General features: G+C 31.9%; 1 protein-coding gene across 5 annotated transcripts in view; it reads left to right on the top strand.

Moving 5' to 3' along the window:
• The window catches only part of LOC148620391 (filamin-A-like), a 44,345-nt gene extending 21,104 nt beyond the window's left edge, over nt 1-23,241 (top strand). For 3 of the 5 annotated variants that reach the window (XM_088581245.1, XM_088581246.1, XM_088581247.1), the window contains exons 3-17: nt 535-663; nt 1,142-1,312; nt 4,937-5,095; nt 5,654-5,857; nt 6,163-6,315; nt 6,744-6,872; nt 7,527-7,691; nt 8,395-8,496; nt 8,893-9,030; nt 10,076-10,206; nt 10,520-10,808; nt 12,737-12,954; nt 13,338-13,359; nt 21,316-21,507; nt 22,546-23,241. In XM_088581245.1, the coding sequence (XP_088437371.1) occupies nt 535-663; nt 1,142-1,312; nt 4,937-5,095; nt 5,654-5,857; nt 6,163-6,315; nt 6,744-6,872; nt 7,527-7,691; nt 8,395-8,496; nt 8,893-9,030; nt 10,076-10,206; nt 10,520-10,808; nt 12,737-12,954; nt 13,338-13,359; nt 21,316-21,507; nt 22,546-22,736 (2,393 nt within the window). In that variant the 3' untranslated portion in view covers nt 22,737-23,241. The remainder of the gene's footprint in view (nt 1-534; nt 664-1,141; nt 1,313-4,936; nt 5,096-5,653; nt 5,858-6,162; nt 6,316-6,743; nt 6,873-7,526; nt 7,692-8,394; nt 8,497-8,892; nt 9,031-10,075; nt 10,207-10,519; nt 10,809-12,736; nt 12,955-13,337; nt 13,360-21,315; nt 21,508-22,545) is intronic. The other 2 variants (XM_088581248.1, XM_088581249.1) reach the window with 1 other exon arrangement.
• Nucleotides 23,242-24,023: the final 782 nt, after the last annotated feature.

Here is a 24,023-nt window from a genome sequence, read left to right as displayed (position 1 = left end):
GCACCCATGACATTTGACTGTTTAATACTAAACAATGTTAATTTTCACACATTGCTCAAATCAATCAACGCTAAAATATTCATTGGCATTTTTGAAAGGTTGAAATAATTGAATTTGATGGTTCATAGCTGCATGCTTGACTTGGAGAGCTAAGAGATTAATTATCTCTCGTCAGATGTTCCTATGAGTATAACTCTAGTTGTCTATGGATAGTTCAAAAATCTACCGAAGCAATAAACATAGATTTGAAGGGATACCAAATTTGTTTTTGAGAGTAAAGTCGTATACAAAAATATTAGTCAATTATTTACTTCAAATCAATGACTACATCAACAGACTCATCGAACTTCAAACTTATCGTGAGGTGTGTTTTCCCGTCACGAATCATAGGAATTAAGAAAACTAAAAATTGAAACGTTTTTGACAATAAATGAAACCTATGATTAACTGATAAAACAACTGATCAATTAAAATCAAATTACAATGTTTAACTAGAGTTATCTTTTACAAACAAAACTTTTTTTCTGTTCATAGGTAGTCCATTCTCATGTGTGGTCGACGAAATTGGAGGAGGCTATGTTACAGCATTTGGTGCCGGCCTTGTTGGTGGAATGAGTGGCCAAAACCAGACTTTCACTATCACAGCTAAGAAAGGAACACTTAGTAAATATAACATCTCACTATTAATTGAAAATCATGTAAAAAACAAAATAAAAAATCCAATAGTATTTTAATATTTCAGAGCAATACTTTAGCCATTTGAATTCTAAGACGTAAGTGAGTTTGCTACAGTCCTTTAGACATATATACCAAAACATAATGTTCTTCGCGTGACAAGCATCTCATCACGAAGACGTTAGTATATTGAGCCGTTAATACGTCTGGATTATACAGAACTCGTGCAACTTCTCCACATTTGTTGAATGTCGACAAGTTGTTAAAATTGAAACTTCATTCACTGCCCTCCGTCATTTTAAATGCCAAACTCCATTGTATTATTTGTGTCATAAAATATATATGTATACATGAATCTTCATCGATTCGATCAGAAAAAAAACGTAATCCACTTACCATGTACGTCAACTTTACATTGGTATTTTCAAACACACATTTACAGATATTGTCTACTTTTAACTCACAGGTGATATTGATATCAACATCGATGGACCAACCAAAACTGAGTACAAGCGTTCTGATCATGGTGACCGATGTGATGTCACATTTATGCCAATGACACCAGGGGCATACAATATTAACATCAAATATAAGGGAAAGACAATTAAAGGCTCGCCATTTGTATCAAAAGTTTCAGGTACGTGTTGGTCTTTAGTACAGATTCTATAAAACATCGTTTATCTTTCCTCTGTTTGCTTTCTGTCACCCACCAGCTTTGTTTGCAAACACAGTATTCAACATATTGCTTATAAACTCAATTCGTATTTCGTTTTTGCACCTGGTCGTTTTTATAAAGCCGCAATAAAATATGATCGTATAATGTACGTGCTGCCATCTTTGCCTGTAGACATTAAGTGTCCAACAAATCATGACTATAAGTGTACGCATGTAGATCCCATGTATGAATTAGAAGAGAACAAAACAAATAAGAACCAGAAACAGTCAAGCATATTTCTGATGTCTAGACTAAAAACTTAGCAAAAGAGAATGGATCTAAATTGTAAGTCTATCTGTAATGCAATCAAAAGAAGATTTTGACAGTATTTTGTGTTTGTAATTTGAACCATTTGGTAATTAGATGACAAAAAAGACTTATTATGTGCAAAATATTCAAGTGCAGTCTTAATTGAGAAATGTAAAAAAACTTAAATGGTGTGGACAAATGGGCCTGTGCGGTCGTATCTAGCTACACCCCACAAAGCATTTGATTATAAATATAATTAAAATCCTTTGTTTTTTTTAACGTTTTCCATTTATTATTGTTGCGTTTAATAATGTTCATCACCTAAGGCAGCAACTATATAATTTTCATGAGGGTTGTGGTTTTGGTTTTTTCTCCGCAACGCGTCAAAACCATTTTTTTCTTTAAATATATGGTTCAACTTTTAAAAACTAATCACATTGTTTGCATATTGCTGGCGAAAACCTTTTTTTTTTCGTCTAAAAAAAATGGAAAACAACCCCCTCCAAATTCCATAGTCCCTTCCCCGTAAATCAAAACGTTGCTGTTTAATGCATTGTATTTTCATATTATAATGTAGCACACCTGAATAATTTCATTGCCATTACAAACGCCCACTTTATTGATGTCAGCGGCAGTGGCGTTTATGTATCATGTTCTTTAATGTCGAGTTATACTTTACTATTTTAATTAGCTCGTTCAAAAAAGTACAATAAGGTAATAATGTACGGATATAATGTCTTCAATACTTCCAAGTAAATTTTCGTACATAAAGTACATGCGTTCAAAACATGTTAGCAATCATTCGAAACTCAATGCTAGCCCATTGTTTATTTCTGTTATTTCTGCAAAGACATCTGTTTACAGGATAAATAACTGATAATATACATGTTTGTATATATGTATCTTTGTGAAAGCAAGATACATCCTACGACGACAATGAATACCACAAATGAAAACCTCCGTGTACATGTATTCGCTGTAAAAATTTCTTTTCTGTATTTATAACCAACGATGCCGATTCCCTTGATCACCCCGACAAAAGACTCCATATACTGCATGTTAATAAAGATAAAAAAATAAATAATAAAGATAAAAAAATAATCATGTCAGGGATCTAGTAACAAGACTACAGAAATGTTATACTTTTATGTTATATGTCAGCAGAGGTGGATCCAGTTTGTGAGAATTGGGGTTTAGAACCATGCCCCGTGTTGAATGATTATGTGGAATATGTTGTCCAAAATGACCAAAATGATGCTCTGAATCCCTCAGATCAAAACCACCCTTTTATAACTTTCTGGAACCGCCTCTGTGTTAACCCTGTTGCTGTTGTTGCTGTTTTGTATCATCATCTGCATATTCTCTGTCAGTTAGTTCTGGCGGTCTCTATCATAATGGCGTTCTCCTCCAACCCGGTGAGTGATACTAACCAATGCTTGTTTACTATAAATTACTATCCACTGCGATAAATGTGTTAATCGACAGAATCCTTTAGTTGAATTCAAATGCACTTTGCACTACATAAACATGATTATATTTTAATTAACGATAATTAAACGTGATTGATCATGATAAAATCGCTAGTTAATTGAATTCGGATTCAATATGACAGGAAAGCATTACTAGAGTTCACTTCGTATTTGGGTACTATTTAAAAAAATAATATCTATAATACTGGAAGTGTATGATGCATGTATAATACGCTAATTAACAATTTGATCTGTGAAATTAGTTTTTAAAGTTTTAAATTTCCAAAACAAAAATTTGATATCGGAAAACATTTTGTCGATTAGACACTTATCACAGTGATTATAGAAGTGATACTGCCAAAACATAAATATTATGAAATATGATACATTTTTTGTCTTAATAACATAGATAAAAAATTCAAACTCTGTTGGAAGGAGATTATCACTGATAACCTATAAACATCAAATTGCATTTTTTTATGTTTTGGTGAAAAGAGTTAAGTGACAGTCGTAGTAAGAATTGTGCAAATTCTGTAAAATGTGATACACCCCAAATAGGCCACACATTTTTTTATTGTTACTATGTTCCTTTGTAGGTATTTATGATGAAATGTATACTTATTCTTCTGTCTGCTCTTAGGAGATAATCCATATTGAACATCCAACACTTTCTTTTGTAGTTTAGTATCATTTACAGAGTTATCTCCCTTAATTTTGAATTCTACAGTACATTCTATATATTTTTATCTCTTAAGAAGGAGGTTTATCTTAAAAGCCACATGTTACCTTCTGTTTACTATGACATTTTAAACAAAATATCAAAAATACAAATATGTACGCTTTTCAACCATGTATCACTTTTTGTATGATTCTTAGCTGGAGTGCTACCTAATTTCACACCTACTAATGATGCTTCGGTATTTTTTTGCCGGTATTTATCAGATTGGAGTGTTTTTTAGCTAAAAATGATATTTTATTTTAATGAAAAATGTATCATAAAGAACAAAGTAGACTTCTTACTCATTAATTGTAAATTATATCTGTGAATTTTGAGTTTAAAGATTTTTTTCATTTGATTTTTGTAGAATGAGGTGCATATATATTGTACAATAACTCAGCGTTTAATTCTCTTAAGATAATAAACATATATAAATCTGCATGTTTCATTTTATTTTATACTCATTTTATAATGCATCATTTGTATAAACAGTAAACGGACACCTTTTGGACGGAAATTTGATACTGCCCTTACAGCTGTTTGGTTTACCACTGTTCAAAATTCATTTAAATTTATACAAGTGGGTGTCTGGTTTACATAGGGTTTGTTTTACAATTTAGGGTGTCAGTTTAAAGAGGTTTCCTTGTATAGATATTATTTTTTAATTATAAGATATACTTAAATGCATCTTACCTTGTCTTTGAACCAGAGGACTGAAAGAAACTGAAGAAAAAAACTATGTAATAACTCATTTGTACATATATACCCAAACGTTTATACAACAATTACAAAAGAATACGATTTATATAAAAATATACAATGTGAATAACTGGTCTGATTAGAACAGATTCGTTGATTTATCAAATATGTTGAAGTAATTTGATTTAGAATAAGAAAGAAAATCGATGTTTCAAGAGAAAAAAATAATAAGGTTAATTTCGTATTCCATGTTTTAAATACAAATCCATGCAATTCACGAATTTAATTTTAGGAGGTGTTTCATAATTTTTAGCACATTTTACAAAAAAAACCCAAAAAAACTGGATGGCAAGTTTCTAAATACATAATTTATTGAAATACACACTTCAATGATGTTTTTGTTTGTTACAGGCGAAGGACGTAAAAGGTCTCAAATTTCTTTGGGCAATGCAAGTGAATATGCTTTGAATGTTATGGAACCAGATATAGTCGACTTGGTCGGCTCTGTTAGAGGTCCAAAGGGTGGATTTGAACCTTGCATCTTGAAGAAATCTAAGGATGGTCATTTATGTATGTATTACTCAGAATGGGCTTTTATTGTGCATGTATCAAAAAGACATGAATAAAAAGAAACTCTAACCGTAACCTGTACCCTTTTTCCATCTAAAGTCATGCATAACTCTCGATAAAATAAATGCCAATGATTGCACTATACCAAAACTACAACTTCTGTACGTAATAATAAAAAGGAAATGAATTGGTTTTGATATTAATATAGTGCATTGTGGCAAACAATTTCGTGTGTAATTCTTTCTTTAAGTATACAAATACCAATCATATTTAAATTGCAAATTTTGATATTTCAAGACAAAAAATCAAAATAGGAAGCCATATTTATCACCAAGAGGTTCTGCCATTTGCAATACATGGAAAGATTTTACGGAGACCTTTTGGCAAGTGTTGTCCTAAAGGTACAAATCTTGATTTAAAGTGGAACAGTGGTGTTGATTTTCTTTCCTTGTTTCACCCACTGTCTGAATCTTTCGAAAGCTTGCACTGATACACATAGTTAATCATATGACAAACATCATGTATATCACACAAACCCTCCATTTGTTCGTCCTTTAGGTGTATCCTCCTTCAGTCCAAAAGTAGCAGGAGATTACAAAGTGCAAGTTTACAGAGACGAGAAGAATATCAAAGGCAGTCCATTCAACGTGAGTGTGTCAGATAAAGATATCGCAAATGCTGGCAAAGTTAAGGTCACAGGTGCTACAGAGAAAGCTGTCGCCAATGAATCCAACGTCCTCAATATTGATGCTTCAGAGGCAGGTAGGTCACACTTCTTCGCAGCATAGTGTAGTACTCTTTTTAGAGGTTTTATCGTAAATCAATTTTCCAATGTTTGATAGTAGCTATCTTGGAATTGAATCCTCACTAACTGATAGATAGACTTCAATAAAAAGCGTGTTTTGTAAACTCAGGATGGTGGTATACTTGTTGTAAACATGTTTTGTTAAGGAATGAAACCTTAAAAATAACGATATACCGGTATTTGTGCATATCGTTACATTTGTATAGAAATACGAATTTTTAGGTGAAGAAATCTTTGAATTAACGTTTTAAATACCTTAAAGGTTATGGTGGAATCACAATGGTGGTCGAAGGTCCTCACAGATCAGAAATGGACTATGAAGAGACCGGAAACCGCACCTTCAAGTGTACATACAGTCCACATGAACCCGGAATATACATTCTCAATGTTAGATTTGCTGATGAGCACGTTAGAGGTAGAGAGGGAGAATATTAACTGATTTATGAAAAACTCAATAGATTATCGACTTTGTTATGATGTATTGACTATAAAATATAAGATATATTTTACTGGCTTTGCACACAGCAAAAACTATTTTCTTGTACTTTTTTTAAAATTCAAGAAATCAATTTTTTTTATGTCATGTAGTGAAATATAAAAATGTACTTGGTATCTTATTTCAAAATAAATTGGATATGTATTCATATCAAAAGTTTGCATAATACTTCAATTTCACATTTTTTTTATTATACCGGTAGTGACGTGTTCTCAAGTGTTCTCAACAAAAGAATCGTTACTTATTATTTTGAATGCTCTGTTCTCACTATTTTACATGAAATAAATTAGTTCAAAGGCAGTCTTTTCTCATTAAAATAAATGCTCATTATATCATTTTGTTCACAGGCAGTCCTTTCCTATTGAATGTTGGTGGTCAGCCATCCGGACGTATTAGGGAGACTGTAGAAATTGACATGGAACAAGCAGAACCTGTCAAAAAGGGAACTAAATGTGAATTTTTACTTAAAATTCCAGGTAATGTCAACTATTCGTATTCCTAATTACAATGTATAATGTACAATGTTTATGACAACGAAAGCTTGAGTAGCAATCTTTATAGATATCAGACAGGAGATGATTTATATTTGTCAAAAACCCATCAAATTCATTTAGGTGTTTGTTTGTTGGGGTTTAACGCCCGAGCAGCAATATTTTAGCTATATTCAGGCGAAAAAAATATAATTCAGAAACAATTGCAGATCACATAACAATCTAATTTTGTCAGATGTTTAATTTTGGGACAAAAGTCATGTAGATTATGTATGGAAAAGTTATCACTCCTTCTGAGCTTGATTTAAGAGACAAAGATGAATTATGATTTTTTTTGTTTCAAAATCTTGGCAGTGTGTCTGATTGATGTGGATTTAAGTTAAGTTAAGTTATCATATATCAGTATATATAATTTTAATATGGTATAAAATCATTAACATATTTTTTATATTAGCTATGTCCTGTCATATCATTTCAAGTCTTAACATTTGAATACTAATAAACCATTTGCCAACAACATAATTTACTATAAAAAAAAAGGTTTAAAATTGCACTACCCTAATGATTTAACTTCTTAAAAAATACCTTACAATAGAAATAACATAAAAAAGTAACCATATATTAACATCAAAATTTCAGGAACCAATCCATTTGATATGGAGGCATCAGTAACAGATCCCGCTGGTACAACAGAATTGTGTGAGGTCATGGACGAGGATGACTTCCATTACAGAATCAACCTTACTCCACATAAAGATGGGCTCCATACACTAAGTATCAAACACAAAGCACTTCATATTTCAGGTAAAACATGGTAATGCAGCAATGTACTTAGGCACATCTGTGCGTTTCCAACTTTTTTGTTTTAGGTTTAACTCTGTCCTACAGGTAGAATGCAGATTTTTCGAAGTCAAAATTTAGTCAAATACAGTAAAGCAAAGATATTTGTTATTTGTTGTAAAAATTTTTTTTTTACATTTTTTAACCACCCTTTGGCGGATGCAGGAGGTAAGGATAGATGAATTTGAACCATCTTTTTTTGTTGGAAAATGTTGCCAAACGAGCTAAAATGAGCACGAGTTCACTCTATTCTTGATTTTGAACTCCTCCCTAAAGCATCCACACAGTGGCAGACGTTCGTTTCGTCTCTTGCTAAACGCTACAGACAGGCACTTAGAAATTTACGAGCGTTATCTTAATATCTTAATCATACATCGTTAGACAATCGCATAACGTCGCGTAAAATCATTCACTTTTCCCCTACTGCAAGATTCTTGCATTTTCTGAGAGGGCTGACTTTAGCATTTAGAGTAAATTTTGAACGTCAGGCGGAGCTCGGAGCTTGTCCTTTTTCTTGTAAAACATTAAAGATCTACCACTTGCAGCCGTTTGATATTTTTTATATTGCAAAATGTTATCGTATGGTTACCACAAAATTTTCAATGTCACTTGTTATTTCCTGGTTTTTTTCAGTTCTAATAAAATTGTTATCACCCTGTTCTTGTAGGATCTCCATTCCAATATTCAGTTGGGCAGCTGTCTTCAGGAGGCTACCATAAGGTACAAGTCGGTGGTCCTGGAGTCGAGAAAGGAGAAGTCGGAAAAGAAAGTAAGTTAGCAAACGTTAGAAACACTATATGTTCAGACTGACCCAAATATTTTCTGCTACTAGCCTAAACCCCTATTTCAATGATTGCGAAAGAGATTTCTACAAACCACTATTACCTTACTTGCCTTATTTCCTCTAGCCCTCATCAATGTTTATTACTCCCAGACATAGAGCAAATGATCAAAATCACAAATTGTTTTATGCTCATTATAGTTGCTAACAAACCCTCAATTGTGTCGATATTTGATTATATTTATTCCACTACTTATGGTTCTATAGTGTGGCTTAATATATTGGAATATGTACCTCAAATTTGGACTATTTCCAGGTGTTGATTTAACAAATTAACTTTTACTGTCAAATGTATAGATAACCCTGTTTTCTTTAACATTCCAGATCACTTTAATGTTTACACAAGAGAAGCAGGAGTTGGCAAACTATCTATTGGTATTGAAGGACCCTCACCGGCCAAAATTGTACAAGAACGTAGGCCTAATGGTTTCCTAGGAGTATCGTATAAAGTTGAAAAACCCGGTGAGAATTTGAAAAAAGCTTAACTGTTGTGATGAATATGGTTATTCAGTTTTGTATTTTAATAGGACATTTTTTATTGTATTTGGCTTAGTGAGTTTTTTTGACGGAAGACGCATTAATTCAGAATATGTTAGGAATCTGCAAAAATGTTCATCATTTAAGAGGAATCAATCCACGCAACACAAAACTACATGAATGATTATTTGTGTATACTTCAGGGGAATGTAAATACTGAAATCTAAAAGACACTGATTATGTTTTACTAAAGCAGTTACTAAATGTTTTTATCTTCTTTTATATCAAAGATTTTGGCAATTGTTAAATCAATTAGCGAATTCCTGAAGTTACACTTAAATTGAATAGTTTTAGATTTATGAGTGTAGAACGTCACGTAGATTTCTTCTCTTATTGTAATTATCACTGACACAACGTACCTTTTTCAAATCGGTAGTTTTGCTTTGTGTGTGGGTGGTCGACGGTTTGATCTGCCGTCGTCGCAAGAGAGCAAATGGCTAAGTGTTTGGCATTTGATAAATCAATCGTATATTCATTCAATACTATAGTATGTGTATAGGAAAGGTGGATAATAAGCACAAAATGATACATGCAAATTAATTTTGAACACACTGAAGCGCAAATCGCTTCTTAAAAGTGACAAAATTGATACCTTAATTTTTTTATGTGACAGAATCCGCAACATTGATATGTTTACAATGTAACGAAAAATATTATATACGCTATTATATGAAAATGATAACAATCGTGGAATATTTATCTTTCCCCGTAACTCATACATTACTGCAGGGTGTTGTTTATGACTAGCAGTAATTCCACGGGAGAGTAAAAAGCCCTTTAGAATACCGGAAACACGGTTAGAATCTTGCTATTAAAAGCATTAATCAATTTTATTTTATTGAATTCATCTTAAGATGACTGTTATACTTCATACAGGCTAATATCAGTGATCAATATCATAAGGACTGGTCTGTATTTCTTACTTTTTTGAAAAGCTAATGTAGATGTGAATCAGTTGTATTTTTTTAAGGAATGTACGGTATACACGTCAAGTTTAATGATGAACATATTCCAAACTCACCATTCATGGTCAACATTGCTCCAGACAGTGGTATTGCTAGAACTGTAACAGTCCATGCACTCAAAGACAGAGGTCTTGCAGTATGTAACATTTTTTTCATATTTTTATTTTGTTCTCTATGGCCATTTCATTTCCACTTTGATATGATGTACGCAGAGAAAAATAGATAGTGGAAAACATAACTCATTATAAATAGTAACATACAGAAAGGAAACACTTATTTTACTTGCAATTTTCTATTCAAAATTAGAATATACCTAGAACGAAAAACGATTTTGTTACATGCTTGTGTCATTGATATTTAATTATGTCAAGAGATGATTATGTCTTTTTTAATCATTTATATAACGGTTGACTAACTAAAAATTGTTGTTTATTTCTGTGCGCATACAGGTTGACAAAGCTACCACATTCACCGTTTCATACAATGGCGCCAAGGGTAGACTCAATGCCCATCTTAGAACCCCATCTGGCGGACATGAGGACTGTTTTGTACAGGAAATGGACGACGGTATATATGCGATTAGATATATTCCTAAGGAAAATGGTGTTCACTATATTGATATAAAACTCGATGATCACCATATTCCTGACAGTCCTTTTGCCGTCATGGTGGGTTCTGCCGCTGCTGATCCAGCCATGGTTCACGCCTATGGCGAGGGCCTGGAGAGCGGAAAGAGTGGTAAGTTTAGTTACTTAAACTAGCTGGTGAAAAACACATGGTCGGTTAAAGGTGTAAAGGTATAATTCCTGCTTTTCTTTTTTTGCACACTTGTTCAAATGTTCCAATTCACACACCAACAATATTAATCAAGCAATTTTACATAAACTACATGTTATATTAGTATGAGCTGGTTATCTATAATTTTAGAAATAAATACGTTTAACTTTATGACGTTGTCCGCCATATGGTAACTAGCATAATGAGCTAAGTAGGTATGTTATAGTACTAGTCATTTGATATACATTTAACAAATCGGAGTAGGAAAGGGAACTGATGCTAGGTGTATATCTAATATATAACTGAAAGACGAAAAGACGATGGTTGACTTGAAACAGCTGCAAATTTTGGTAATGTTTCTAACAATACCATCATCTTTGTTACAAAACCAATCCGACCATTGTGTATTTTTACCTTAGTTAATTTTTTTAAGAATTGTTTTCAGATTTAGTAATTTGAGTACCGTTGGTATTCGAATGTAACAATTAAAGAAAAGGTGTGCACGAAAAAGCTTAAATAAAATGCGATATCGATCAGATTAAAATGCTATCAGTGCGACAGTTAAACATAATAGGTGGCAAAAGTAATGTAAAATGTTAATATTTAATGCCCCTTCGTCACGAACCATTATATATATAGCATACCAAAGTAGGTTTGAATTGTGTTTTCATTATTTGCGTTTTAATAAGCGAACTTGAATTGGTTGGGACTTATTTTTATGAACTGTAATTTATGCAGAACCAGGTGAGAAAGATAGGTAAAGTTACAGGCATTTTCCATTTCCATTATATCTTACACGTGCACTACCTCAAATATATCATTCTCACGTGCCCAATATTCACTCATTTGTAACATGTTGAGAATTATCAATGATCATGCTTTATTTTTACAAGTGTACGTCTTTCTTTTGTCAAAATAGACCGTTTTGTTTTGCTCAACATGCTACAGTTCTAGTGTTTCACACACTCATTTCTTTTTTGACAAAACAATGCTCGTCAAAAACATCGCTCTCTCTTCTCATCCTACGGTTTCACAGACCTATTCCTCTTTGTAAAAGCTCATTTATGGCCGTGGACATATTTTGAAATAATAAAGATTCCAAAGCAAAAAGAAAAAAAAAATAAAAATTGGAACATAAAAGTCTTGTAACATAAGAAATAATCGGGAAGTAAGAAATGAGCTTTTTCAAAATTTCCAACCTGGGATGAGGCAATTGTATTTTCCACTCAAATTACATTCAGTTTTCTAAGTAAATATCTAAAGGAGGTAGACCTAAGGTAAAGGGCACAACTGTTACAAATCATTGGAGTGTTTGTGTTCATGTTCTTTCATAAATCTCATGTAAGCATCAAAGTAACTTGATTTTTTTTTCATTCTGTTGCAAATGGAAGCGTGATAGGCTTTAGTGAAATTGAATATGATACAAACATATCACTGATTTCAAGTTATGCCCATTAGCCGAAGTCCACCTAATTAAGTAACTCTATGTCATTAAATTAACGTGGTTCGGTCACATGTTTAAGAACAGATGAATTATTTAATTGTATGTTTCGAAATGCAACCGAAATTACTTTCCATATTTTTTGCTTGAATAATTCTGCATTTCTGTTCAATGCTAAACAGTTGTACGTATATTAAGGGTAAACTGCAATTATTTAAATACTCATTTCCATAAAGTAATAATTTTCTATTAATATCACTTGAAATAAGGAATATAGATCCTCGAGCCTTGTGTGTTTACGCATTACTAAATAATACTAAAGAACATTTGGATATACATATATATGCTAATCAGTGTTAGTAATTGTTGCATTTTTTCGTGAAATGACATTGATATTTGATATTTAATAGTTTTATTGCAAATAACATTTCATGACTGTAATTATTAGGAATGAAAAACAAGTTTGTAGTACGAACTGCTGGAGCAGGGTCTGGCTTCTTGGCCTTGACAATAGATGGTCCATCTAAGGCCGCTCTCAGCTGTAAAGAGGTCGACGAGGGCTACGAGTTTAGCTACACACCATTCTGTCCTGGAAAATACCTCATCGCTATCAAATACGGAAATATCAACATTGCTGGCAGTCCATATGTTGCAGATATCACAGGTACTTATTTGCATATGTAGAAATGAATCTTATATGCACTTTTTTACCAAATCAGCATGGACTACAATTTCTAATATTTTCAGCACAATACTTTCGTCTGCAAAACCGTACACATCCATTTCCTTCTCTTTCAGTTGGATGTGCTGATATTTTCTCTTGTCTTTATATTACATTGTTTAATAGCTGTTTTAAAAATATATTTAAAAAAACTCAATTTCCCCATCAATTTTCAAAGCAACAAGCAGACTTCTAACTACTTATCTTAATTATATCATTGAATTTACTTATATACAGCACAAAAAATGATTTTTTTTTCAGTTTCAACATTTATTTATAGATTTTTCATTTTCACTATCTTGTAATTATTCTTATTTTTTCTCCTGGTGGTACACGTACCGGAGTTTCAGGTAGGCACAAAGGGATTGTATCAATATTGCTTTGCAATGAATTGACAGTTCTGCAGCAAATGCAATGATGCAAATTTCCCCTTAAATGCCCCATCCCGATTTGTCTGTAGAAAGAGAATTTGTTTTACTTCCCATCTTTTATGAATTAGCCTTTTGTCGTTTTTAGTGTTAAAATACGAGCTGTTTATTTTTTTTTCATTAGCATTGTGCGTTTTGTAGTCAATTTCCCAAAACTATTTCTGTAACGAACACGACTGTAATTCCGGAATCTTATATGCCCTTTTATTTCCTCTCTTTTTCCATTGTTTGCTTTTGATTTTCGCAAGTTTTTACCTGTTCTACCTTCGAATATTTCTAGGTCTGTATTGACTTTAATGTTATAGTTGATGTTTGAACCCAGCTTTCTTTCAGCTTTTATTTCAGGTCTTAACAAAGATACATATTACAAATGTTTTTTTTCTTTTAATTAACCAGATGTACATACTTATCGACAAAGCAAAAACTATTATTACTTTTGAAATGTGCAATATTTATTATACTTTTTGTTAACGAAGCATGAATCTTTCTTTAATAATAATATATAAAGATACGTTTACTTAATATACCATATTATATGTGGTTGAATAAATTTCCTTCATACATTGTACTATGACATAAATGACGAAAACGTGTGTTCTCCATTTGTTCCAAAATGTTATAATCGTTATTATTCATACATGTATATCGATATGCATTTGCTGCTTTTCGTTCCATTTTTATCTGATAAATTTGTGCTTCTTTTGTCTTAGAGGAGACAGGTAAGACAAAAAAGCTAACAAACTAATAATTGCAATCCTTAATTAAAAAAAACATCATTTTTGGAAAGTAATGCAGTTTCATTTTTTAAGTTAGACCTATTTTTATTCTCTGGTCATGATACTGAAATGTGCGAATGAGTGGTTACAATTATTGGACTTAAAGTCGCACCTGTGAGACCTTAACCCGCTCAAAATTATATTTCTAGTTTTTATGGGAGAATTCGACACTACAACAAATACGACGCCAAGAGAAAATTTTTGGTTTGTTTTTGCATTTATAATGAACGATCAATTTTTAGAACCATTTCCTTTATTTTATTGTTAAGGATTGTGGTTCTGGCAGACTTGGTTAGGATTAGAATTACATCGCTTTCAATGCAATATTTTAGCCTTGTTTTAATTTGCTGAACATAAGCGTATCTAAGTATTAAAAAAAAACGAATTACAAAAAACTAGGATACTTTATCAGCTTTTTGTGCAAATGTCAAAGCTTAACAATCATAGAAGTGTACGCAAAGTACAGAGCTGTTTTTCAGCTTTAAATGCGCAATAAATGCTTAAAATATTAACAGAGCTGATCACTAGTCAATGCGCTGCATTGAAGTCGAGTTGAGAAAATTGCCTTATATGTGCATTTTCTGCAAAATCCAACGACCATTAAATGGTCTATAGCAGGATGGTTATATGAAGTATATGGGAGCAGGGAATTTTAATTCGATGCGCATGGGGGAATTGGTTAGAGTGGCATCAGTGGAGCATTGGTATATATTTTTTCTAACCGATGAAGTCGCGATAGTTGTATACTTGATTGTCTAACATTTCTTAATAATTCTTAACACTCGAAAAATAATGTTATCTACATCTTTCTGGTGTTCTAATGCGATTCAAGATTATTGGATTATTGGGAAAGGGTTAGCAAATGACTTTTCCATAAAACATTTCTGTTACTCCAAAATCACTATCTTGAAATGAATATTGATCCAACTTAGTCCATACTCAAAATCTTTATAAAATTGATTTTAAGGATGTTCGATGCTCATGATCAGCCATTTTGTCAGATTTTTGCGGACTTTTATGTTTAAACCGATTTCTGAGAGTTGATATTTTTAGCCAAGTGACCCCCATTTTTCTTTTCAACGCACCTTAAAATGTTAAAAAGGGAGTTTCCGATAGATGAAACCTGCATGCACCAGGACAATTCCGTTGAAAGACTAAGAGAAATCCTTTTTTCGCTTAAGTTTAAAATGTTTATACTTGTATACTTGTATCCCAAAAACGAGCTTACGGATCCTTCAATTCATTCTACTTATATTATATCTGTAATCCTCGTTTTTTCTTACACCGATCACTGAACATCCGCAAGATAATATGTTTATGGCGAAAGAAACAATATCCTCATTGCTAAGCGGTTGCCTCTCTTTATCTAAAAATGTCATGAATTTGTCTGTAATGTCGATTTGAACTATATCAGTACAAATAAGTGTACAGATGTTGTTTTACGTCAATCATTTATAGGTAATGATTATCTTACATCAACCATATAATTCATTGCATTGATAAATTATCGGCTTTGTGTTGTATTACAAAATTGAAATGCGCCTTTGAGGGAAATGAAGACCAATAATAAATATAATATTATACAGAATCAAAAAAAGGAAATCAACAGAATAAAAAAAAAACAAGTTAAAACTACTGGAGGCAATAAAGTAACTGAATGAATAAAAAAACATTTATTTGATACTTTTTATATTGATAATGGTTTATGTTATGTTTAATTTGATTGGTCAACGTCTTGATAATCAAAACGTTTATTTTTGTATAAACGCATGTGGCGTATAAATGCCTTCAGAGACAAAATAGTACAATCAACAAGGAAACTGAAAACGCAGTTTTTCGTCTAAAAAGATTTGAATTATAAGTAAATAAAGTTATTTACGGAGACCAAATCACTCCCAAACATTCCATTAAGTCTTGTTGGCCGTTTGTGAGTGATTCGGTTACGTTTACAAGCCAATAAACTCCTTCAAAATATCTACTGTTTATTTACCTCTCTATCTATAATATCTTCCTTCTTTTTAATTAGATGAAAAGGGTAAGACGCTTATAACGAACTAATCTAGTTTTTAACTGAAACTGAAACAATCCTTAATTGAAACAAATATAGATACAGAACGATAAATGACTTTGTCACTAATTTTACTGTAATTATTACACAAGAAATGATTTTAATCATAGGTAAAGATGTTTTCTTATTGAGTTATTTTACTTTCAAATATTATTTCATCAGTTGTCGATTGGGCTGTTCTGCAATCACATTGTCCTTCCATCCTGTCGTCCTTACAAATGTTTAACAATTTCGAACACAACTTTCTATTTTCTTGGAAACTAAATTGATTGAGTAAGCGTTTGGGCCGTTCGAATTTTTGTTTATTTCAGAATAACTTGCTATTCAATACTGAAGATTAGCATATTGCGTAATTTTATGGTTTTAAATCATGGTTCTGTCTGTAAAATTTAAAAGAAGTGGGTATTGTTAGTATGAAGTTGTTTGACATTTTTAGTTTTTGGTAAAGCATTTCTAAAAATTGGCCATTAAGGATTGTTGTAAACGACATTTGCCTAAGCTGTTAACTGTGCTTTTAAGCAAATGTTTCAATACCATGTTCTACTGCAGAACAGCAATCATCTTTGGGTATATTGTAGAGAAACTAAAGCTTTTATTGCTAATTTCAAGCTGAATAATTACAGAATGCATTGCATATAGAAGGCAAACCTATGCCAAGCCATCCTGTCATGAAATTGCGTTTTCAACTCTTCAATATGACAATAATATGGAAAGCAAAACCTTCCGAATCTTTAACAATGTGCTAGAATAAAAGAAGTAATTATCATAATGCTTAAAAACATTCCCAGGAAAATTAACTGTTTTATGCTGATCATATACTTATTTTAATTCTTTTTTAATTCCCTTGATTTATTTGATATTTCAATGTTTATGTTACACATTAACAGTCATCCTCCCAAGTCAGGGTTTTGAGTCCAACTTCGCTCCCTCAAACCCCTGACATCACTTATTCATACTGAGCGGTTATCCTTCAATGCCATCTAATGAGTTACCTAAATTTAACCCGGATCCAATATCCAGTCACATTACTCGTAATAGAAACTCTTCGATATAACTCTACAAAATGGATGCACTTAACATCTTTTTTTCTTCGGTAAAGATTCTACAGTTATCTTCTTTGCTCATATTGAATTATTTGTTACTATATCAGGTCGTCCATCGTTATATTGTTTACCTTTCCACTGACATTATATGTTAAATCGATTTTCATTGGTGCTTCGTGCCCAGAGAAGTAACCAGAGGTATTGGCTGGACGATACCCGTTAAATATAATTGAGTGATGTCAGGGGTATGAGGGAGCGAAGGTGGACTCAAACCTCTGACTTGGGAGGATGATTAACAGTCGGACTACTTCGGTCATTTTAATTAACATTAACAATTCTATTTTTTTTAGTTTTGAAAGCAGGGTAACCATACATCGTTGACATTTTTTGTCGTATAGGTATATCCGTCACAATTTAAAACTTGTTAGACATACAAAGTAAAGCATGTTTATTTGTGTACAGTAATAACTTCTAGTGGTTTATTTTGAAACCTTGAAGGTCCAGAAACTAGTTCACGAAAATGCTGATTTTTTATTTTTTATTTTATTTGAAATACATCAGAACCTTTATGTTTTCCCTTTTCTTACGTTTTCTAATTGTATAGTTTTGTTGTTTTTAATTTGCCAGTATCATATTTCGTCTTCTAATGGTATAGTTTTGATGTTTATTCTTAGCTGGTAATGGTAAGGTACTCATTTTTACATTCTTTATTACGCTGCCATAAACGGCTATACTCATAAAAACGCTAAATATCATTATTTCTTAACTACAATGAGAAGTATATTATGTCCATATCATAGTAACAAATATTTCTAAATCAGTAAAGGATGAAAAAGAAATTCTATTGACTCTTGAAGTACATGTCCTTGTTAGAATCAGGCAAAATTAGAAAATTTAAAATACGTATGTACAAAACAATGGATCTGACAATATTTGTTCCGTCAATAAATACTTCTGAATTGCAGCAATATAGAAAATTCTGTCGTTGCTTCCTTGATTTGGATGGTACAAATTGTGATATTACAGTATCAAAGAAGCGGGTTATTTTATTCAATGTCCTACCAACTGTCTGATTCTTACATAGGCTGACATTTAAAGCATTATTATAATTGTTGTAGTCTTCTCAACTGAAGTATAAAATATATTTTAAAAAATAATATTGAGAATTTGTAGTTAAGAAATAAAACTTGATAACAATCTATACAGCCAGTATGTAAACTGATTTAATCCTAAACAGACGTTGTCGCACTGAGGTCGTCTAATGGCCTCCAGAAATCGTGGATTCAATGATTCTGCTTTCGAATATGCGATTTCAATTGCCTGAAACGTGCCAACGAATGGATAGGTCATGTCATGTCCGGTAGTTTCAACTGACAAACTGCTAACACGAAGAAGGGGTTTTAGCCATTTATATCGTATCTAATACAGAAATGAAGAGAGTATGAACAAATCTTTGTGAATTAACATTGACTAATACTGCAACCATGTTATATTGACAATCAAAAAAAACATTGATTGTGTAAATGCAATTGATATACTCTTACTGACTGAATAGACATTTTGTTTTGAGGTCACAAATATATAAGAATTCTTCAAATGCCAAAATGTCGCCAGTCCCAATCAAAGCCATTTCCAGGAATATTTTTTTATTGTTGCAGTATAAGGGCAATAACAGTGCACTGACTTGTTAAAAAAACTTTGATTTTCACGAGTTTATTGATAGAAACGCTGCTTCTTTGCTCAGTTGCGTATTTTCCCGTGACTTTAAGCCTTCACATCGGTTTTATGTCAAAAAGTGCAGTGTTACTGGAAAAATGCGAACTACATTTATGACAACTGTACTATAAATTATATTATTTTTTTTGTTAAATTTAATAACTGATCCAACAATACAGACATTTGCTTATATGCTATAAGTATGCCTGAATGAGGTATGGATAATTGACGAAACGTTTGCATTTTGTGAATAACACTCTGTATTTGGATTTTACATTGTAAGTGGTACATAATACTTATTTACATTCTTTTATTTTTTCGTTTAGATTGTAAATTGCATGAACATTTCTTTCTTTACTTAATGATGAAGTTTTAAAGCTTTGTTTCATTAGCTGTTACTTTTTATTTTATTTACCTTTATTATTTAATTCTGGAGATTGTGATTTTGATCTTTGATTTTGAAGATTTTGAAAATGCAAACAGGAAAAAAGTCGACAAACATTTCCACTAGTAGATAAGTTGTGGTTTCTGTCAAATAAAGAGGGCGTGCAAAAAGCCAGTTAGTAGGTGGCACATGGTAAACTTCGTTTTAAAATATTTTTATATGTTTTATATTACAAACTTTCTCAAAGATGAATGCTTGGTTTTGATCAACCTCAACGATTAAAAAATGAAAATACATTAAACAGGATTCATTGATAGAGTAAACTAGAGAACTAAGATCGAACAGAAACCAAATAATATAATCCATTGATAAAGATCAGACAGGGAAACCATTCAGATCAAAGAAAATGGAAAAAAAAACAAAATAACACTTACAATAAAACACAATGGCAAATGAGCAACTCGGACTCCACCAAAACTGAAAGCCTTGAATAAGTGCACCGGTAGTGTATGTGTGCTCTTCTTATCAAGAAAACCGACCGGCTTGTTCATAAAGGTTCAAGTCTGGGGTAGAATTAATTAAAAAAGGGAGATTACGCACTATTTTGTCCAATTTTATTTTATTTTGGTTAAAAAAACCCTGAAAATCATTTTCAAAATCATCAATTCTCAATAATTTTTACAGTATTTGACATTTACATCATATAAAAATTAGACTGGATATACGTGGGAAAAATTGTTGTGCCACCATATCACAGGAATTCAAGCAGGATCAACAAAAACATCGTTTTAATACATTTTAATGACAAAGTTCCCATTCTTTGCATGTACTTGAATACAAAGCCCGAGTATGCAAAATCACTGTAAGATATTGCCGAATGAAAACTTAACATTTTTTAAACAGTAAAATGACCGAAATGTTTTGAACCAATGATTTTTAACAGTTTCTCTGAAAGATAAAATATATAGTTTATTTATATTAAATGTTTCTGTCAAGACTATGACTTGTTCAATGCAACATTTGTCAATATATAAAAGTATTTTTGTGTGAAAAAAATCAGTACATGTTAAAATTTATCTGTATTTCCTGTATCTTTTTTTGTAGAAAGGAGTACTGAAAATATGTGCAAAAATGTCCATAATCCTGAAATACTTTTTTTCCGACGCAGTCGGTATAGTTTCTCTTTTTACTCTTTGACCTTAAAGACGCTCTTTCATGGAAACGCAAGTCACCTGATCTCAATTCTGTTTCCTGATTGGCTAAACACTGATAACTTGGCGTTCGAACAAACTGTATCGAATATTGTGTCCCAGGTGTTATATTTCCTGAATGAAATGTAGAAACTTATAAGTAAAAGAAAGAAAAAAAATACTGCGTCGGCTATCTTTTTTAAAGATAGTACTTGTTTACTTCAAAATCAGCATCTTATAGGACAATGATTTTAACTCTGCCAATGTTTGCATAATATTGATACACTTTAGATGATTTTTTTTATATCAGCTTGTGTTATGAAAAAAGTATTAACCAATTTCAGGCAAATCTTTTTCTTTCTTTACACTCGAATGTCTTACTTGATCAGCATTTTAAACTCACATAACCTTATTGATAACTATTAACTAATTTTAATATTAACTGTTAGTTTAGTATTATATTAGGTTGTTCTACACTATATAAAGCAAACCTGCTTCTTTTCAGATTATTATCCTAATTTAATTTTGTTCAAATGCTTAATCATTATGTATTGAGTGAAATCTTTTATTATTTACTTTTACGCAATTTAAACCAAGTTATTTTATATAATGATCGTTCAGCTTTGTAGAGTTAGACATGTTTTATAACTATTACACATCTGTCTCTTTTGTCAGTAATTTTAATCAATTCGTTTTGCAGGAAGTGGTCGTAAGCCATCCCCTGTAAAGGAACAGAGCACAATGGTTGTTGAAACAGTTGAGAAGCAACCAGGTGCCAAGTCTTTGGCACGTTTTAAGGGAGATGCTGGCCGAGTTAATGTGCGTGGACCTGGACTCAAGAAAGCTGTACCTGGCCGTCTACAGAGCTTTACTGTTGATGTCAAGGATGCTGGTAAGTTTTGTAGTCAAACCTGATAGCAACTGGTGGTACACAATCTGAATATCTTAATTTGTTTCTCCTTTAAATGAAATTGATTATACGCATTGCTGTAAGAAATGACAAAATTGCTGTCACAAACACACATCACGATTTGAAAATAAGAATAATTGGTCAGTTTTATAAAAACCGACCGAGGGATATTTTTTTATGTTTTTACATTTCATTATAAAACCTTAAAACACTTCATCTATTAACACGTTATTAAATTTATCCATTCTATGCATCGTCACATCACAAACATTTAAAGATACAGCAAGCATCCACAGTGCAACTGCACCAATTTCTAATAAAGCATCTTCTTTCTCAGTTCTATTTACATTTACAGCAATATGTTTTTTTTTTTTTTTTTTTTTGTATTTAAACTTTATCATTTCCTCACATCCCACATAGGAAATAACTTAAAAGAAGAACATATCCATTTTCCTTTTTATCTGCTGCAGCAGCATTCCTTCAACTCCTGTGTATTGATTGTTTTATATTACAGCTTTAACATTATGTCAGAGCTACAGTGAACAATTCTTCGAGTGTAAACAATGTAGTCCTGACCGCTAAATTATTATTTAATGTTCTTTGAGTACTTTTACAGTATTTTAAGGGAGAAGGATTACGACTTGTAGTCTCGGAGGCCGAATAATGTGTCAATAAAAATTACAATAAAATAAAATTATTGATCAGTATATCGTATATCGGATTTGTACACAGGGGGTTCTGATTTGATTAGCAAATAGTTCTCATCCTGAAATGCATGAAATATCTGCCATAGTATGTGAAACCATAATCAATCAATCAAGTATATTATTTTATATTTAAATAATATTATAAATATCCTGTTAGCTTTCTGTTTATGGTCTCCCTCCTTTTCTTTCTAACTCCGAATTTTCTTCGTCGATTCTCCATTCTCCCGAAAAAAAAAGGTTAAGCTTTCCCAGTTCTGCACATGTATAGGTCCATTGAAATAGCTACATTATACTACTTTCCATTTTATTTCAGGGCATGCAATGCTAATGGTTGGCATGGTAGCCCCAAGTGGCATTGCCGAACCGGAACTTGCCGTGAAGAAAAACACCAAAACCGAGTTTACTGTTAGTTTCAAAGTACAAGAACTTGGAGACCACACATTATCAGTGAAATATGGAGATGAAGACATACCGGGAAGTCCTTTTGTTCTTCATGCAGCATAAATTAATAAAACAAACTTGCTTATGTGAAAAAAGTTGTAAATTATACAAAATTATTTATATTTTGCTACATTATGTAATAATTATTGTTCAGATTAAGTAATCGTTGGATTAATTCCTTATTTATTATAATCATTATGATTTTTGTCCATGACATATAGAATAATCTATCCACTTATGTGCATAACTAAAGATATGTTCTTAAACCTCTTGTACACAAAACTTATAACCGATTTTCCTATCCTAGCATTTAAACCTTTACCCTCAGTTATTTTAATTAAAGTATTTTAAAATGTGATATTCATTTTCTAATAGCAAAAAACACCTCTGAATCATAAAAAAAATGATATACGCAATCATTGGAAAGTAATAACTTTTGCGAGAATAAGAACAATTTATGATTGCGACTTTTCCCGTGTGGTAGTGAGAGATATCTGTTGGCACGTGACTCATTTACGAGTACAAGGATTGTTGTACAATACGTGAATAAAGATTGATATAAATGTGATTGGGTGTTCTTTTTTTGTAGTGTTCTAGATTCTCCATCTAAGTTTTATTCTAGGTTATTACGATTATAAATGTTATGAGTTCCTAATTCAACCCTTTTTGGGTCTACAATAATGTTTAAATCAAGGAAAGGCTTAACAACTTTACAACTTTATCCTTCATAAGATTCTAGATTTACTTATATGGCGAAAATTTCCTTTTCTATGGTATATCGGGAGATGGGTAGATTGGGAAAGATGTATGAGGGATTTTGTTTGGGAAGGAGGGAGATTTGAATTTTTAAAATGCTTATTGAAATGAACAATATATAAAGTTTATTACAAATGAAAATTAAGATGTTAAAGAATATGAAGGTAAAGAACTCAATTTCATACCGTAAATAATTGATAAAGAAAAAAACTATGGGGATTCTATGGGGGAATGGGGAATTCTCTAAGGGGAATGGGGGATGGTATATACTATACATAGGACGTTTATACTATTTCAGAGCTGTATGAGAGTTTATTTTACTGTGGTACATACCAATAACAACACTAGTATTATTGTAAACATTCTTTCTTTAAAAAGAGGCTTGTTTTTGAAATTAAAAAAAAAAAGATTTGATAACCCATAAAAGATCCCTATCAAGCGAAAACATCGGATGAGATTTAGGAATCAAAAATCGCGTATTTACACTGAAGGAGATACGAAACTTCACTTTTAAGCAGAAAATGGAGCATTAACAAATTGCATTCATAGGATGAACGTATAGAAATATTAAGAGAGGAAGACAAAAATATATGA

This window comes from Perna viridis, chromosome 4 (assembly GCF_037379345.1).
Source record: "Perna viridis isolate PV_CMFRI_1.1 ecotype Kerala chromosome 4, ASM3737934v1, whole genome shotgun sequence".
In the NCBI taxonomy this organism is placed as follows: domain Eukaryota; kingdom Metazoa; phylum Mollusca; class Bivalvia; order Mytilida; family Mytilidae; genus Perna; species Perna viridis.
Note: the sequence above shows the minus strand (reverse complement) of the source record. Positions and strands in the feature narration are given on the sequence as shown.